The 20,053-nt window shown below is 41.4% G+C and overlaps 1 protein-coding gene across 7 annotated transcripts in view; it reads right to left on the minus strand.

Moving 5' to 3' along the window:
* RREB1 (ras responsive element binding protein 1) overlaps positions 1-20,053 on the minus strand; it is a 144,880-nt gene that overhangs the window by 75,591 nt on the left and 49,236 nt on the right. For 4 of the 7 annotated variants that reach the window (XM_090039330.1, XM_090039326.1, XM_090039331.1 and 1 more), the window contains exons 2-4: positions 6,318-6,443; positions 4,937-5,145; positions 1,567-1,656 (exon numbers count right to left, since the gene is read on the minus strand). In XM_090039330.1, the coding sequence (XP_089895456.1) occupies positions 1,567-1,656; positions 4,937-5,050 (204 nt within the window). In that variant the 5' untranslated portion in view covers positions 5,051-5,145; positions 6,318-6,443. Of the gene's footprint in view, positions 1-1,566; positions 1,657-4,936; positions 5,146-6,317; positions 6,444-11,726; positions 11,850-20,053 lie in introns of all 7 variants that reach the window. The other 3 variants (XM_090039329.1, XM_090039327.1, XM_090039328.1) reach the window with 1 other exon arrangement.

Genomic DNA, 20,053 nt, shown 5'->3' on the forward strand with positions numbered 1-20,053 from the left:
ACCCCTTCCTTCTCTCACACCCCACAAACCTCACACACCCTTATCTACCCCTCACCCCTCCCCACAATCCCCCCGTACACACACTATCCCACAAACAATATACAAGAGTAAGACTTTATTTCTGAGCTGTTATGCAATTATCTCTATATTTACTATGCAAACACACATAAATCACGACAAAAACATTTTTTTAAATAAAATTAAAATAAGTTTTAGTAGATATTTGACTTTTAGTATACGATTTGTTTTTTTTCTGGTTCCAAGATGGCAACCCTCCCCCAAAAAGAGCATTTCCAGAAGCAAGGGATGGGACTTCTAGTGGCAAGGGTCAGGGGTTAGGGACAGGACTTCAGATCCCAATATGGCAAACAGGGGGCGGGGCACCTGCCAAGGGGCAGGGCTACCATTTTGACCCTCGACAGCTCACCAAAACTCATTTGGCAGCCCTCCAGCTGAAATAATTGCCCACTTCTGCCTTATATGCACTTGTCCTCAATTAATCCCTTAGCTACTACAACAGTGTACTAGGGAGATTCAGCAAATGGATGCCTATTGTGATGTTCAATACATCCAGTATTTCTACAGTAGAGTATGATACAGGAGAGTGTAAGGGGATCCAACAGTAAAAAGTAAGTAACAAAGAATGGGTGGTTTGCAAGTGGGTTGGTCTAGGATGCAGGGAAGATGCAGTTTGAACTCTATGACAAAGAAACAACCATAAGCTTCAGAGATATCAACTGAAGTCTAAAATGACTACAAAAAAGAACTTGGAGTAATATTCTTCCTTTGGATGAACAATTGGGGTTTTGACACTATATATGCTAAAAAAGAAAAAAAAGAAAGAGAGAGAAAGCATCTAAAAATCAATGATACAATGCTGAGAATTAAACTGTATTTAGGTATAAAATGAAAAAAACAAAATGAATATTATTCAATGATCATGAGAAAGTAAACTATGCCCTCAGTGTCTGTTTTCTCCTTACAATGCAAAAAAAGATCCAAGGTCTCTTTGTATTTTTTTTCGTTTAAAAAAGAAAGAAAGAGGAGCAAGGGGAGGACATACCCCATCTTTACAGGATGGGTACTATTTTGCATGACTGTCCTGCCTCCCAAAGCTGCTGCACTCTGCAGAGGGCAAAAGCACTTCACTGCCAAACTGGCCTGATGGCTCTGGTGTTCATAGTCCCAAATTGCATGGACCCTGAAGGAAACTATGCTGAAACAAACTGTAAGCAGGATGTGTCTGGGTGATGGAAGGGGGTTTCAGAACCCACAGGTTACTTTTAAGTTTCACAGAAGTAACAGAAAAGGACACCTTTCATTATCTGACATATCATCAGTGGCTGGGAACAGAGGGGGAATGGAAATCCTAAAATATTTTTTCATCCTAAAGCCTTTACAAGTATATATGAGGGCATAAAACATATAAAGGAAGTGAACCGCGATTACAATAAAAGTCATCCATGTTTATGCAGGGAAATCTGTTAATTACTGAAAAATGCATATATTTCCAAGTCAGGGCATTCTTTAATATAAACATAATATTAAAATGAATGGTCTGCATACCTGACGAATGTGCATAGTTAGCTGATGCTGTGTAGTGCAAATCTTTTCACACAGGGGACAGGTATAGGAAGACTTCTCTTCTTTTGTTTCCTGGAAGAGGGAGAACATGGGTGGGGGGGGGGAAGTATATAAGAAGGAGATCCACCAAAAAGCTATCACCACAGCTACTGCTGGGAACTGAAATCCTAAGCCACACAAGCTCAAAAGTATGAAAACAGCAAACTTGTATTTACCCAGTTATCATCCTGAAAAGATCCCCAAGGGAAGATTTAGCAGCTTTAGAATTCTAAAATATGGAGCACTTCCCCCATCACAAAATACAACAGCTGTTTCACAGTGTGCAGAAACTCTGTAACAGCAGTTTAGGACAGGAAGTGAAGATAATTATTGTGACAGGCTGAAATTGCCAGGAAGAATTTAGGTGAGCAAAATGCCATTATCCAAACTGGAGTTTGGGCAGAATGGGAAGGTCAACACTACCAGTCTTTCAAAAAGGACCTGTGGCATCTTTAATGGGCATGAGTCATCAGGGCCGTTTTACATCTCATCTGAATGACAGTGCAAAAGGCACCCTGCCCTCAACACTGTGCTGACATCCTGCTACACTGAGTCAGAGGGAGGAGCTGCACCTACTGAATCGCCCACACAACTTTCTACAGCATCCTGTGTTTCCCCTGGAAGCATCCCATTCAAACACAGGCCAGACCCAACCCTTTTAACCTTGCAAGATCTGATGAGATCATTGCCTTAAATAAGAGGTACTGACACAGGAAGGAGAGAACATGACAAAAGGCAGGCAGCATGAGCCTGACTCGCCTTTCACACTGATGAGTAGTGACAGTAACCATGGTCAAGTCACCTAAGAACAGTGTGAACCAAGAGTTCAGTGCTATATTTTTAAGTATGCCCTTGAGACATCGAGTCACCCACTGGTCTTGCAGCCAGGGGTGGAAAGAAGGAACCCTTGCTTGGAACCAGAGGCTGTAGTCTTGCCAACTGCGGCCATCTGACCCCAGCAATCTTTCCTGCCCAAGTGCAGGGGGGCTGGACCCAATGATCTTGTAAGGTCCCTTCCAGCCCCTAACATCTATGCATCTGTGAACATCAGAACCACCCATCCAAATGAGAAAAAAAAAAAAAGAGGTTCCAACATTTACAACACACACGAGCAGACAGCCTGGCCACCTCCTGGATAAGTCCTGCAGAATTCAGGGATCACACCAGGAGTGTATGAGGTAAAGTCCTAGAGAACATACCTTAGACACCTTTCTTCTAGGGAACTGTCCTATAAAGGGAGGCACTTTTTTTTTTTTTTTTTTTTTTACTGAATTCATATAACTTCTTGTAAAGTAGGGCTATCATATTAATACGGTTCAACAGGACTTTTCCATTTGGATGGGTGGCCTTTTTCACACTCCTTCGGCCTCAAACAAAACCACTAACCTCAAATCTAAAGCATGGGACTCCAGCCTGACTTGCAGCGGTTAGCCTTTTTGCCTTCTCTTGCATACAAAAAACCTCCCCCTGATTACAGTTCTACCACACAGCTCTCTATTCGCAAGTAGGTCTCACAACACTACATGAACACAGGCCAAGGCTTCATGCATTTATCATTCATAAAACATTAGAAGCCAAGTGAGAAAAATTGCCATTGTGAAACCTGACCATTCCTAAGAAAGCTGAACAAATATGTCTAGTCAAATAGATGTGCGCTCAAACTTTCTCTAAAAAAAAAAAAAAAAAAAATACAAAACACAATGTTTACACCCACCCCTTTCACCGATTTAACTTTATTGCACAGGACCAGCTTGTGAAGTACCCTTCAGCTCCAATTATACTGCAGCCCTGTTAAAGTTGGCTCAGAGCTGAGAGAACAAACACGCTGCGTTGTGAGGAAAATCCCTGCAGCTGTGCTGACAGTTTAGATGGTGTTTAATCCACAGGGTATTTCTGTGAAATTATCAGCCTACTTTCCCCCCCCCCCACTTCGAATAAAGGATAGTGATCTAATGTGATACAATTAATCGTTCTGAAGCCTGCTTTCTAGACTGCCTGCTCTTTGAATCAGCAAATTAACAAAGGATAGAGTAATTACTGGTTCACCTTGAAGCAAAGATCAGAAACACACTATAGCAGAGCCAGAGGTGATTAGTATTGACTTTGGAGTTTATCATTAACTAAAATCCAAACTTTCTCCCTGACTCGCAAAGGATACCATACCACAAAATAGGTCACTTAAGTCGAGGGTGGCTGAAGGAGGAATTCAGTTGGCTGACCCACTCCAGATCAACAAAAAGAAAAAAAAAAGGGTTAGCATCACTTCTGCAAAAGTAGCACCACTGAAGAATTTAGTACATAGCATTAATCTGCCTCGCTGGAGCCATGCTGGTGAAAGAACACTTCCTGAACTGAAAGATAAAATTAGCAGCTAATTTGTTAACTGCTTTCTTTATTAAAGCAAACTGGCATGGCTCTTCTGCACTCTGCTGAGGGCAAAACTCTTCTGAGTTTCTACATCAGGTTTCCTTGTTCTTCTTTCTCAAGCAGTCTGAAGCTTCTTTGTTGCATCTTCTGAGTTACTTTGGTCTCAAAGAAAAATTATAATGGATGCGAACTGATGCAAGTCCATGTTTACCAGTCTCTGGGTAGATGGGAGCCAAGATAAAGGCAGCATCATAAAAAGAACCATAGACTTGGGACAAAGGTTAAGGGCAGAGGATTTCACTGCCATCTCATGGAACACAGACAGTGATTCAGGCTCCTGAACAGAGCCAGGCAAACCTAACTATAGCGACACCATGATACAGCCATTTACTCCCTACTCTCCCTAAAAACAAATCATCTCTTTTTTTGGAAAAAAAAAAAAAAAAAGAGAAAATTTAATTTTTACATGGTAGAGAATCCCTCCTAATCCTACCATTTACTCTCAAGCTTCTCCTGATCTGATGCCCATCAAAATATCAGGTGGAATAAAGGTCAGCAACTCAGAACAGACTCCCCTGAAGCCAACCAGACAATATCCTAACAGACAAATAACGAATAATGGCAAAAACCCCCAAAAAACTAAGGCCCTTGAGAAGCAAATTTAAGTTCAGATTTAACTTCAAGAAGATGGATATTCAATGGGAACACTCACATCCCTAACTTTAGGCATGTGCTTAAGAGCTTTATTGGGTCAGGGACTAACAAATGGTCTTCTCCAGCTCTGATGTCTTTAAATTATTCTCTAAAGAGCTACTGGCCACATGGGGAGAGGCAAGGTATTTCAAGGTATTTACTATTTGAAAAGCAAAACCAGCATGAAAATGTAAATTAAGCCTGTACCTTCCACCAAGTTAACCCCCTGTGCTGCATGCACACAACTCTATACCTGGTTCCTCCTGCCAATCCGGTTTGGTGCAGGAGACTTTGATGGGGATTTGATGTTCTGAGAGTTCCCACCATTTTCAGCAATCTTCCCCATGCTCATGACTGCTGACATCATGGCGTCAACGGAGGATAAATCCGTGCCTTCCAAACTGTTTGGTAAACTAGGCAATAACTTGAGATTGTTTAAGCTTTCAGGCTCCTTCTCTGGAACTGTAAAACAAAACCAAACAGTTGTTGAGACTCCCCACTGGACAGCTAACAGCCTGCTCAGTAGCATACAGTACATGGTGGAACAATACCCAACCCCCTCCCCCCACTACCCAGTCCATTTGATGATAAGAAGGTACCAAGTAGTTAATAAAGGATTCTGAACTGTTATGAATGAAACAGCTACTGACTTCTGGAATGTATAAGTCAAATTGCCATTTTTCTTAGGGTGCCTCCTTCACATTGAGTTTGATTTTCAATACAAAATCAAGACTGGGCTTAAATCAGATTTTCCCCTTGTTATAGCACAGTATATAGTATCCCATGACCAGACTGGAGCACTGCTGATGAATACTTGCTCTTACGAACCCAGTCTTCGGGGTGAGTAGGAGTCCCAAGGAGCATTGTGTCAAGCTGAAATTGTACAAAACTTACAAATATGCGGGAGTCCTTTTGCCTAGTCAGCTTAAACCAGTTCCCCCAATGGAATAATTTCTACCAACAAAAGGGCTTTTTTGTTACTATAATTGCCTTTAGGCTACGGTTTTGACAGGCATAGCCACTGTCAGCCAGGGGGATGGATTGGGAGTGCAGGCAAAAACTTTAGACCAGGCCCATTTCATTATCACATGCTACACAGCAACCACATTCCTGTTACACACAGATATACTTAAAACAGCTTGCAGCCCAACTACTTACAGTACTCATCTCTAATGCTGGTCATCATCTGCTTCAGAAATACCAGAGCAGCATGTTTTAAAACTATGAATTTTCAAAACCCAACTCATTCAATGGATACACAGTGGAACATAAGATTTAATGGGGTGTATAAAAGGGAACACATGGGAAATAACAATATGGGGGTGAATATGAAGGGACGTTTGCCCCTGTTTACTCAATCCTTTGCTGAATATTGTTTTTGGAAGACAAACAGTTTGAGCATTAGAAACAGGTGTTTTATACAGATAAATAAAGTGGTGCCAAGTTAGCAGAAGCCAAGAGCGAGCTCTAGTTCTGAAGCCCTGTAGTGGTGGGAGACTGTTTATGCATTTGTGCTTCTGTTTAAGATATTTTATATTCATATGTATAAGTGACTGAGAGTGGGGAAGAACTTCTCTGTAAGCCTTGCTGAAGCTTTAAATTAATGAGGCACTCCATCCTAGTTAAACACATACCTTCATTTTCCTCCCCTGACTGCTGCACAACAAGGTTATCTTCTTGCTTGCTGCTCTCTTCACTTAGTGTAGTATGCTTAGCAGAATCTGGATCCTCAGCCTCTTCCTCAACAGCACCCTCTAGTACTGTGTGAAGAAAACATGGATGAGGAAAAAAAAAAAAAAAAGAACAGAAAGGAAAAAAAAAAAAAAGCAGTGTTAGGAAGCAATATGTACATCATGCCCTTAATTTATCTCCAAGATGCAATTAACGTAAAAAAAAAAGGAGAAAGGGATAGTTGTGATATTGGGGTGATATATAAAAGTAAACTGCAGCTGGAGAATAAGTCATTCAATAACTAGTTTTTGATGGCATTTTAGAGGATATGAAAGCAGCTGACGCTCCAAAGGAAACAACTAAAAAACAGTGATGCCCAAGGGAAGGTATTTTTCAGCAAGCAATATTGCAAAATATAATTACAGTTTTAAAATGGAGAGCTGCACTATCGTAACTTTAGAAAGAAAAATAGCTCTGTTACTTCACTATTGAAAAATAATATGTATTTTACAAGCTCTGCCACCTCTTTTCAAAATGGCGTCCGTCAGCAGACCCTGAACAGCATCCTAAAATGTTTCTTCCTTGTTTAGGCAAAGGCCCCAAATTAGAGTTAAACTAAACAGAATTTTTCTTGTAAAAGAATGTGCACATCTTACTGTACTTATCCTCTTGATAGTAAATGGGAACTTACACGTTTACACAGCGTGTTTTCCCCTAGGATCTCACAGCACTAGGCAAATGTTAGTGAACTATTACTATAACCTAGTTATATACTCGCTTTGCAGGTGGATGAATACAAGTCACAGAAAAGACATGTGGGTAAGGGGGTGGGGAGGACTTTTTGCCATCATGACTCAGTGGGTGCGTCTATGTGTTCATTAATGCGCTTTTGCTACTGCTCATTAAATTTAGTACCACTAACGTGAGGTACTAACTAAATGCTCGTTAGGCTGTCCTAATGCACAATAGCAAAAATGCACGCTTTTTGTGACGTTTAACGCACAGTAGCCTAATTTTACTGTGTATTAACACAGTTTTTGCTGTGATGCTCTAATGCACAGTAAAATAAAGCTGTACATTAAAGCATACATGTAGCTATGCCCACTGAGTAGCTCTTTATGCCATAGATTATCCTAATCACTAAAACAGAATCAATATCTACAGGTTTAACAACTCACTGCTTAAAATTTGCACAGGGACATACACACCTTCCCAAATTAAGACTCGACTATTAACTGTGATGGAAAACCTGGGCCTAGTCTGCAATACAAAGTTTTGCCAGAGTAGCAGTGTGGGTTGCGATGTAAATGTATCATCCTCCCTTAGTCTGTGTAGCTATGCTGGCTTGACCCAAGCATGGAGAAAATCCTACTAATAGAAGGGGCCTTTAAAAGCTTAGTGCATGTTGTTTGGGGAGGTGGGGCAGCTACATCAGTCGAAAAACCTTTGTGTCAGCATAAGCATATCTTTATTAGGGTGCTGCACTAACATAAGTAAGCTGGCATAGCTACATTGTATATACAAACCCCAAAGTACTGGTTCTCAACTTTTTTAAGACTCAGGGTACCCCTCTTTACACAAGGCAGCCCTCAGGAAACACCAGCTCTTAGCTTTCATTTGCTTTCTTGACTGGAGAAAAATGACAGCAATTCTTCAAAGAACTCAGAAAGACTGAAGCAGATCTGAATGGTTTTTGACACTATAAATTCTTATTTGAACTCTCTACTGGGTGAACCTCACATATATGTTTGCATAACTAACAAAGCTAATGTTGTGCAGTATCCCACAGCACCCTTAAAAGGATTTCACAGCACCTTCGTTGAGCACTACGTCTCTAAAGGGCCCCAGGTCTAGTGTTCATGGTATATAACCGGGGGGGGGGGGGGCGGGGGGGGAATCCATTTGATAGCCACGCCACAAATTATCCTGCCACCCTCCAAATGCCGCTCTGACCCTCTTCCCCTGGCTGCTCTGCTGTCTACTTCTAGCCCTGTCTCCCTGCCTAATTTTCTGCTTTGCTTTGTGCTTTTTGTCCTATCTACCACTATGCAGCCTGTCCACTCCCCAGTCTGCCATGTGCCACACAGAGGCTGCCTGTGCTACTTGTGACACATATGCTGCAGGCTGGCCACCCCTGATCTATAGACACTAGACTGCCTCCCTAATCTGGGCTTTTAAAATTATTTGTTACCTGGTCTTGCACGAGTTTGCATACAATTTCCTTCTATCCATTTTAACAGCCTTCCATTAAAACAATCTGATGCTCCTTATTGACAGGGGCCTGATCAGTAATGACCTGAGCATTTGAGTAGCCACTAAGTGCAATAAGGGCTACAGATGCTCAGCATCTTACTGATCAAGCAGAACTTTTCTAGCAGTACTGAATTTATTACCTGCTCATTTTTGCACAACTCTCCAAGTAGATTTCAGCTGCTGCAGTCTCAGTCAAATCTATATTAGCCCATACAAATGGTACTGTTTTATCTTTTTCTAAACAGCAGGGGGGAAAGGCTCTCTTGTTTTAGAACACCACAGAAGTGTTTTGATGGCATTTCCAATTAAAAGTTAAGATGACATTACTCTTTAATATTTTTGAGACTGGCCCAAGTCTCTTCCTAGTTACTTAACAGCATCCTTTACTTATTTTCTCAGGGAAAAAAATGGGGGAAAATATTCAAAAGTATTTTGTTTGATACTTTAAAGAAAACACAAAAAGGAATAAAGCAAGACACTTATTTAAGCATCTTTCATTCTAAGCTGAGGAGTTCTTGATTTTTTCAGCCAATAACCAGTGTCTCAGTTATCAATTATATTATTGGAAACTTCCTGAAACAGAGAAAAAAAGTTAAACTATTTTATATAACTGCCAAAGCAGGGTGTGGCCCACAGTAATGTTGAGGATCTGTTCAGAGAAACAACCTCTGCATGTTTAGCACTGTCTTTAGTGCTAGCATAGAACTTCCTTTCCAGCAAGGAAAAAGGAGTAGACGTGCAAATGTTAGCCTGAAAAATTCACCTTCCAGTTTTGCAGCGTCACTGACAGCTTGCATGGTGTCCTTCCTTCAGGAAGAACGAATGCACTATGAACAACAGCCTTTTACAACTTCTGAGTACAAATAGTTGGTTTTAACACTAAAATACAACTCTCTGCCAATTCAAACAAGATGGGTGGATGCTGACTTCTCATGTTTTTAAAGGAAGACAACAATTTCTGTACCTTAAAAAAATTCCTAGCATGCCAATAGTTTTTCATTCTTCAAACTATATCATTGTAAGTATTACTGCTGCATACCAAGATGTATTTCAGCACTATGGTGAGAAATAAAAAAAAAAAAAAATAACACTGCTGAAATAAAGACAACTGCATGAAACAGCATGCGCTTTTCCTGAAAGAACAACTTTATTTGCAATAGAATATAGCAACAATAATTCTTATACTGGGCCAAATCACTCCTTCCTGTGGTGGGGAAGCGTGGCTGGGAACCTTGAGGCAGGAAGATCCTAAGTTTCCCTTGAAGAATCCTTTGCAACCCTGAGGAGTGGCGAAAGTCCCTCCTCCAAGTAGAAAGCAGAGGGTTTGGCTCTGAATCTATGGATCTCAGGGGATCTACTGAAGAAAGGTAGCAATTGGAATGGAAGTTCTGTCTCTGGCTTAGTTATGGGACTTGCCAGTTTTCTTAGCTCTCTCCCACAGACTCCTTTGCTTACAGCTGTTTCTAGCAATCTCTCCCCCCACCCCAAAGAAGGGTCCTTAGTGCAGAGGAAGCTCAGCCTGAGAGGTACCACACCCTGATGGCTATATTAACATCTGAATTACTTTGAACTTTCTGTGGAGTGGAGGAGTGATCATATCGACACATGCACAGTACAGGACATGCCTTATGATTACAGGCTCCAAGCAAATACTGGCCCCTTTCCCCTGGTGCTGCTGCTGAAACATGCTGTTGGTAGAGCCGTGCGATTTGACAGGGTCTGTGATATACTGTTGGTGGAATTTGATGGGCAGGGAATGAGTTGTGGTCCTGCAGGATCCCCAAAAGCTACCAGCCTCCAGTGTTTGCTTGTGATAAAAAATAGTCCTGAAGCAAATCAATAGCCAGCTAATGGGAGAGGCATTGAGGAGGGGGGGGGAAAACCGTCATGCAAAACTTGTTGCTTCCCAGTCAGTCTGAACAGGAAAACATTTGCTAGATCTATTTCCTCCTTTGGGATAAAATACGACTCCACGGTATGCTGAAGCAGAGCCTATCAACATTTACTTCCTACTAATATTGTTTTTGTTTTCTTTTAAAGAGACAGTTTTGGATGGTTAGAGCATCTTCTCCTTCTCATTAGACTGAAAAGTACTAAAAAATAAAGAAAAAGGAAAACCCTGCTTACAACTTTGAAGGGGGAAGGCCATGAGAAGGAGGAAGAAATGATGCTTCTTCACAGTCACAGTCATCTGACTCACCAGAGAGGCTGTTAAAGAAACGTAACGTGTGCCCCAACCCTTCTGGAGCTCTTACAAGTTTTTCCTCCAGTTTTTTCTACTGTCTTCCCCACGAGCTCTCCCTTTGGAATAGATAGGAAGAAACACACAATGCACGCAGCACAGGCAAGGAGGTGGAAAACCTGAGGTACAGTACAAAGCTGCTCATTGTTCTGCCTTAAAAAGAAATCCACATTCATGTTACAGGACAAGCCATATACTAATTGGGCCAGGAATTAGGAAAAAAACAAAACCTTTTCTTGGTTTCAATAAACATGCTATGCTATATATCACAGCTATTCTTTTTGGAGAGGAAGAGATAACTGTTTAAACACACACACACACACACACACACACTCACTCACTCACTCTTTGGGTTTTTTCCCCCCAATGATTTTCTAATGATCTGATGAGAAATTCAAGTGAAAACAATGAAATGATAACAAAGCCCACACAGAATGTCTAATATTGAAACTCAAGCAAGAATCTGCAAGCAGATGTCTCATCTGAAACAAAAAGGTCCACAACAGCTTCTTTCAGGTGCTCCTAAAGACACAGATACAATTCACACCTGTGTATTACTGTCTAAGACCTATTCACCACTAAAGATATGCTTAAATCCTAATCTGAAGACTATGTACATAACTTCTGCCCGGGGGTGAACTGCAGTGACAGAGAATAAAAGGGAAACAGTTTCTCTAAGCCATCTTCTGTGTTACTTGGTCACTTCAAAAACATGGCTTTAGATGTAATGAGATTTTGCATCAAAGCCCCTGGGGAGGTAAGAGGGTGGAAACGCGCTGGGTGGGAAGAAGCATGGGTGATGCTATTCAAAGCCACCATCTCAAGCAAAGAGAAAGTGAGGGGACAAAAAATAAAGTTTTCCAACTTTCCAACTAACCTCATTAGTACCAAGTCTGTCCCTGACACTGAAGTATAGGTGCTGGAAGACCCCAACTTCAGAGAAGGTAACTGGCAGCGTCACCTCACTGTCACCACTGCTGAAGCATCAAAATAGAGCACCCTACAAAAAAAGGAAAAAGAAAAAAAAAGAAAAAAAAAAGAAAAAGAAAAAAGGTAAGACAGCAGAATGGGACCCTAAACTGGTGGCACTTCCTTCTACTTATCAAGTGAAAAAGACACTGAGAAATTTACCCTCAATGCCTGAATGGCAATACAGAATGGCAGAATTTTCCAGGGGAGGGAGGAAATGGGAAACTATAGCTCTAAACTCACAAAAAACCAAAAAAAATACATCTTTAAGGGTATCCTCCAACTACAGGGAAAAAAAATCTACCTGTCTTACAAAGCTTTCATTTTATTATATATTAGGCTCTAATAGCAATACAGTACTTGGTATATACAGCATATTCCTATGCAGATGTAATGGTTTCTACTTTTACTTCGAAATAAAAAGAACTACCAAAATTATCTCCTGCCTGAAACCTTCCTACTCAGTTCTCATTCCTGCCCCTTAGCTCGGATGATCAAATCCAGGTGTGCCATAAAATATACAGGACTTGCAAAGTGTTCAAATTAATAATGCTAAAGAAATCACGCCTGATTCACTATCATGCCCTGTCAGTATTGTACTACAGCAACTGCACTGAAGTTAGCAAGTGACACTGGTATAACATTACAACAATGTCCTACTGAACCAGGCCGCTTAACCTGTGAATTTCTTGGGTGAGAGTCACCACTCTAGTCCAGCTGTTTCTTGCTGCTGCAGAGATGCAGAACAGCCACAGCATTACTGAATTTGGCCTCTTTCTTGCCCTTTGAGCTTCATTTATTAAAACTTAATATTGTATCAGTTCTTACTTATTTTATGATCTGGTAAATGTGCATCTTGTAGGAGGGAACTGCCTCTCATGAAGAACTCATGACTTTCTGAGACAAAAATGGAGAACTTGACCTACCGTAAAAATTACTGAGAACGAAAACACAAAGTTGGGTGGTACAAGCCTGACTTTCCATTGCCTTGAACCTCAGAGTTATATACCCACACCAAGTCTCTGTGAATCCCTCTCATGCTGACTAGATGACATTCTGGCCACAAGGTACAACACACCAGACAGTCAGATGCTGAAAAATAACCACTACCGAGCAGCCTGTATGCAGAATGTAAGCAGTATTGCCAGCTCTCGTGATTTTTAGCGCTGCTCTTAAAGTTTGCACTTTGGAATGTGAAAAACATAGCTCTATCTTTTATATATGCATATAAATATATAGACAAGAAAGAGCTACGTTTTTCACATTCCTGAAGTGTAGACTTTGAGAACGCCGAAAATCACAAGAGCTGGCAACACTGAGTATGGGGACTTGCTGAAGAGTTCTCCCATGACTTTCTTACTCCCTCCAGTGGCAGCCACACCCGTGTACAGAGTACCTCATTGCTAAGCAGGTGACACCAAAACCACCCCTCAGGCTTGCATTACAGTTCAATCAGCTGTGTGGTTTAGCTCATTTCCTGGGACAGGGTTGAAAAGAGACAGTTCTCCCTGTTTCAGCTGCTTGAAGAACTTGTTCAAGCAGAGAGGAAATTGGGATTTTAAAGTTGTCTGGAGAATTTTAGGGCTATAAAGCAGCATTTCTACCTATACAATACTAAAAACAAATGCTATCGGGAGGAACGTGCAAGCAATAAACCAAAGTGAAGGAGGAATTCGCAGTCATTCCCTGGAACCCCTTAGGCAGCAGCAAGGCACGGTTATAAATGTAGGTGGGGGAAAGGACTGTCTTCCTCCAAAGCATAAGGGGCTGACAGCCATGAAAGGAGGGCACCAGATTAGATGAACCTTTGGTGTAATCCAGTGCATCTATTCCTGTATTCCCTTGCTACTTGTTACAGGCAAACACAAAAGCAATACTGTCTGCCCTTATAAGAAGAACTGCTTTGCATGTGTTCAGAGAGCTAAGGCAGCTGTGTGGATGGCTTAGTGTTCCAGGAAGTTGATGTGTTTCTTGGCTTCAATTCTGGTTTGTTTGCCTTAGACGAAGTGGCAATCCATGAGAGTCCCTTCGCCTTCCCCCAGGCTGGCATTGGCTGCAATAATACAGAGGTCCTCGAGACGTCACACAGCATCTTTCACCAGACTGACAAGCCTTTCCCAGTCTTGAACATGATGATTCTGCTCTTTAGCCAGTACTGGCTCCCAGCCCACTGGGCAAGGAGGAGACTTTGGACAAAGATGAAGGAGACTATGGGAGTCTGGGACAATTCTCTTGAGAGCAGCACAAGGCACTAACAGAGCTCTGTTTCTTAGGCTGAGATGCTTAAATTTCTCTGCTGACTCCCTCAAGCAGCCAGCTTTGGGGCAAGGGGAAGAGAAAAACCAAATCTCATTTCCATTCGTGCTGGGGTGAAGATCCAAAAATAGCAGGCAAAGAGTGTGGAACCTTGTGTGGGCAGTAGAGGCTAAGGAAGGAGCTAATAAATAAGGACATGGTTTCCCTTTTGTAGCCCTAGGTCTCCTTTCCCCCGCTGAGCATCAGTGAGAAGCTAGAGGTAGCTCTACCTCTGGAGAGAGCAGAAGGGGAAGTAAAGAGGCACATGCTAGCCCAGCCTGGGTCTCAAGTATCAAACTATCATTTTGTATGCCTGCCTTAGCCAGGAAAGAGGATGAGAATGTAAAATGGGAAACTACATTGATCAAGAGGTTTGGCTTTTGTTGCTTTTTTGTTTTAAGTTTTAAAGACAAACAATATGGCCACATACACAACCACAGAGGAAGAGCCATCATACAACCAAATCTTTAATACAAGTAATCTTTAAACCTCCAGGGAAAAAAACAAAGGTGCATGTCGAGGTGTCAGCTACTCTCTAAAAGGAAAGGCCGTCCAGGCTCTGTACTCTAGCATATGGAGGTCCAAGGCTGGCCAAGCTCTGTGCTCTGGCATGTGGGGATCCCACACATCCAAGAGCTGGGAGGATGAAACAGGTTGGAGAAAAAGGAGCACAGGGACTGGGGGAAATAAAAACCAAACAAACTTTGAATCCAAGACAAAATGCTCCTGGATTCTAAAAATGCACGATGAAGAAAAGCTACAAGGGCTACTGAGCAGGACTAAAGCTTGGCTGGATAATGGTAACAGAGAGGCTCAAATCCCAGATGATACAGCTAGGGATGTCTTGCCCTTTTAAAGTGGACCGAGAACAAGCATCTGTGCTCTAGCCTTGTAGCTGGAGCCTGTGCTCACTGGTTTCTGATGCAAATTGAAAAAAAATGGGGATTTTTGTGCCTTATCAATTGGTCATGCAGATGCCGAGGCATCCCCTGCAATGAATTGTGTGAGACAATTGGTCTGGTTGTTTTCTTATTACAGCATCGTGGAAACAGGAGGAGGAACAAGAATGCCAAGATGAAGGAAAGCCACAAACTGATGTCAGATTGCTCACTGGCAATTGGTCTTTGCACCTGTTAGTCAGGAGGAAAGGGCCTGTCAGTCCCAACTGATGGATCAGATGAGCAGAAATGTAATCAGCCATGGCTTTTCAGTTTAAGAGCAGCTTCAGGGCAGCTAGTGGGCAGCTTCCCCCAGACTTTAAAAAGGGGGGTTTAAACATTCAAATCTTGGTAAGAAGGTAGTTTGTGAGCAAACTCTTATATTGGGTTCTTTTTCCATAGCCGGAGCTGTCTGCTTCAACAATGATAGGCAAGGAAGTGATTAGAAAAAAAAAGCAGGATGATCTGTGTGAACTGTGCAAAGGCAGCAGCAGTAAAGCTTCTGCAATGTATCTTTTGGGGGAGCTGAGGTGAAGATCCACTGTCACTCCTGAGAGATCCTTTGCCAGAACCCAAAACAGAGATAGAGATAGAGAAGTTTATCTACGGGGGAAAACATTACCAGTAAAAGTAGCTTTGGAATTAAATAAGCTAGGAAAGGGCATGCTCATCATGCCTGTGAAACTATTCCTGTCACTATGCTGATCAAATTCTGTCCCCAAATGGGACAGGTTCAGCAATGCACATTTTGGCAGAGTACCCCCACAAACCTCTCAATGCAGGTAGTGAAGCACCTCTGCCATGAAGCACATGCACAGTGCCAGTCTCCGGGCTCTCACACTGGAACACGGCACACAGGAGCCGGCAAAAGCACTTGCCACATTACAAGATGAATCAGTAAAAACTAAGTGTGACTTTAGACACTAGGACAGAAAATACACGAATAACAATAATCATTTTTTAAAACCATTTCAGGGTGGCTGTGCTATCAACTCTCAGGATTTTAAAATTACAGGTTTTGTTACCACTTGGTAATCTTTACTTTTGCTTAAAAATATGTTTCTAACCTGCAGAGTTGGGAGAAACATTAGAAAAGGTGAACCCTACATGTTCAAAAAAAGTCAAAAGAAAGAACTCAAGGACGGCTCCTCCAATCTCAAGCCATTTAAACTAGTTGTGATTTCAAGGGCTCATGATTTCTGGGGGATGTCGATTCAACAGTGGAGAAAAATCCTTTTACTATAGCAACTGTTTTACACCTCTTGGCACATACACAATGGAATTGTTTCCTCTATTTTTTAATGAAAATCCTTAGTATAGTCTAAAGTATAATATTCCTAAAATTGTATTTCTAAGCTAACAGAGTCAACATCCCCCTTCCAGCGCTACTCTTTACAAATTTACCAGATTCATTTTAAGGGGAAAGAGGTCCATTTAATTTACGCACACATACCCACAGACATATCCACCCTCCCCATACCAAATTACTTAGGAGTTTGCAGCAATTCTTGCTGCTCTTTTCCAGGGAGCACGACTTGCTGACAGGATTAACTACTCCCAGACTCACAAAACTGGAAGACAGCTGCCACATGGCAGCCATTTATTACAAAGCACCATTCCTCTCAAGTCAGGAAAGACAGACCCTCTTATTTTCATCTGTATTATCAGCAGGGTTTCTTTGCTTCACAGACATTAGTAACAAGGCTTTTTCTAAACAAACACCCTCTTTTCTCCCCCATCTTGTTAACATCATCATCTTCCTGTCTTCTGCTTTTGGCTGAGCATGAGAACTAGCCCATCATGTATTCCAGATAAAATCTCAATTAAGACCATTAAAAGGTTACCATTCATAAAAGCATGTGCACACACACACCACTCCACAGTAAAAAATTAATTAGGAAATTTTATTTAAAAAAAAAAAATTAATTCTTTTTTAAATCTCCCAAAAAAGAAAGCGATAGAAACTGCTACAAAGGAGTCAGGGTTTTACAACTGACCCCCTCAAACTCAGCCCAAAGATATTTTTTTTTCAGTCTGGCATCCCTTTATTCATCTATAAAACTCGGTATGGACTATCATTGTCTCTGGTTAACTTCTGCACCACCAACCCTTTCCATCCTTCTCCAGCCTATGAAACTTGAAAATACATATAGGATTGAGGCCTGACTCTACTCCACTCATCCATCCCATACTACAGTTTTGCATTTCCTTCTCCATATAGGTTTCTCAGGCATCACTCTCTTACATTCCCTTCTCAAAATGAAATACAAATACACCCCAGACACCATTTCCATTAACATTCAGTATCACAGTACATGTTAATCATTCCCCATCTTCTAGTTTTAAGCCCCATTCCAGAGATGCTGGCCAGCTGCATAATTTTACCCTGTGCCTGTGCATTGATGCATGCATATGCACACGTGCAAACACACACACTTTTATCTTCAACATGCATATGTCACAGACACCAAGAGCACCACAGGGACTCAAACTGAGGTTTACAACTTCTGCAAAAAGGAAAATGAATCAGCCCATGTATAAGATGTATAAGTATTTAATTATAAGTATTTCACAGCACCAAAATAGTTGTATTATTAGCGGACAGATGCATATAATCTTTTAGATAGGTAAGTGTAAGGTTGTTTGTGGAGTCTTCATTCTGAAATGTTTAAAATTTGGTTTTCTATTCTAAACAGGATAATTTACTTCTAACTGTATGTATAAGTCAACAGGCTAGTAAACTTTCCAAACCATTGCTTTTAAAGAGTTTTGAGAACCTCAGATGCAAGACTTCCCTTAGCAGTGCACTTCACTATTACTCCTCTTAACTTTTTAAAAGCAAATTGTTTTGTAATCTTACTCATTTTCATGATTACAACAAAATTAAACAAGACCGTTTAAGTGGATTAGGAGCAACCAGTTTCTGCATGAGCCCTTAGGCGACCTGATGTACAGGGTTCATCAAGGCTCCTATTGACTGAATGATGAAAAAAGCAGCATATACAGGGCTAGTTTTCATAGAGAGGAAGCCTAGATAGAGGTGTCAATTTTCAACTTCTAGAAGTCAGAAACTCCCCTGTCAGATGAGCTTGGGACATGTTCTCCAAAACATCTTCAGCTTGAGGATGGGGGGAAAGGAGACAAAACAAAAACCAGGCAGATCTGGTAAACTTTAAGTTCCTTGTATTTCTTTCGGTCCAACAGACTTTACAAGACCCACAGACATTTCTCTAAAAGGGATTTTTCAAAGTACAGAGGCCTACACTAATAAACCCAGTGAGGACTCTATCGAGGTCAGCATGGAGTCCAAGCATTATGGATGACAAAAAAAACAGCTAGAGAGGCCTGGACAGAGGCTTGACAGATGCTGCTGTTCCCCAGTGCTGGAAACTCAGCAGGAAAAGGCTTGCTGACCTTTGAAACTGTCTGTTTGGAGTAGTCTTAAGAGTTACTTGGCTGCTAGGGCCATAATCTCTTGTCTACCTTGGCGGAGCAAACACTGAACTCAGAAGGATTGTGACCATCTGTATCACAAGGGAGTCTGGCCCTGGGAACTTAAGAGATATATGGATGCATCAGTAAAGGAATCTGTCAGCCACACCTATCTAGACTGAAAGGTGCTTATAAACCGGTGCAGACTATGACTGCCCTACTCATTCTCTCTGTCGAAGGTTCAACATGCACAGGCTCCATTTCCTACCATGTAATGCTCCAGCTGTTTGGCTCAAGATGGCAAGATGCAACCTGCAGCTTCCACAAGCCACACCTCTAACACAAAAATCAGGACACCAGCAATGTTTTTCTCTAACACACAGAAATTTAGGTACAGTCTTCAACAAGTGTGGCTTTGGGTACAGAACAGCCTGGACACCTGTGATGTATTTGAACACTGCAATGAATTACAGGAAGTTTATTTTAAGAACGCTGGGAAAAAAAAAACCCAAAAAAATTATGAACAGGTTTCTTTGGTGAGTGCCTGAAGTTTCACGCAGCTCACTTTCCAGCAAGAAATGCCAGCTGCTGGTCCAAAACCATCTTCCCCTTCCAAAAAATTCCTCTGCTACTACCTCACACATTAGCAGCAAATGGAGGATACAGACAACTCTTTCTACAATCCATTTATGAAGAGGGCTACTCACTTCTTTCTCCCTGCTCTCACAGAGAGACAAATTGAATAGCCAAACAAAACCTGTTTCAGGCCTAATAAAAAATTACATTTACCGCAGACCTGATTCTAGGAGATGCAAGCACAACAGGTATATTACACATATATAAAATGTAAGATATAAAATAGTGAGTCAGCTAATTGTCATTTTTATAGACATATAAGATAGCAATGTTACATTTGTTATTTTACAGATGCTGACCATGATACCACAATTTAAACTTGCTATGATGAACAATGTCCCTGTGTGTCCTCTCTCTCCCCTCCTCACTCTCAGGCAGACACACGCACCCTTCTCTAATTTTAAGATAAGGTCATTTGTAATTCTTGAACAGGTGGTCTGGCTCTCCAATTTTGAGCCAGTATATATTATTACAGTGTAATTCCACCAACTTCAGTGGGGCCACTCATAACCTACATCAGCATGGGAGGGTGGAGGGAAAAAAAAAAAAAAAAAAAAAATCAGACCTAGAGAACATTCAAGTGAGCTGAGAAAAGTTCAGCAGTGGTTTGCAGAATAGGTCACAACTATGAAAGCTTTTATTGTATTTATCCTCCATTGAGAGACCAATGGAACTTGAAGACTGCATCCTCTGTTTCTGGTTCTCAGGGGCATACATTAAGTGTGAAAACGCCACGGTTGAGCTGGACTTTGACTCTGCAACATTAAACAGTAGCAAAGGATGAAATGGCAGGAGACAGCGATCCAAAAATGAGTTCAGCTTCCAATTCGGATCTCACCCTCCCACAATATATAATATTTCGGTTAGTTTCAGGGGAGATGTCATACTGTAATCAAGGGACTATTAGAACGACCTCCCTGAATGAGTTAAAATG

Source organism: Crocodylus siamensis, chromosome 3 (assembly GCF_052110815.1).
Source record: "Crocodylus siamensis isolate JL-2025a chromosome 3, ASM5211081v1, whole genome shotgun sequence".
Lineage (NCBI taxonomy): Eukaryota > Metazoa > Chordata > Crocodylia > Crocodylidae > Crocodylus > Crocodylus siamensis.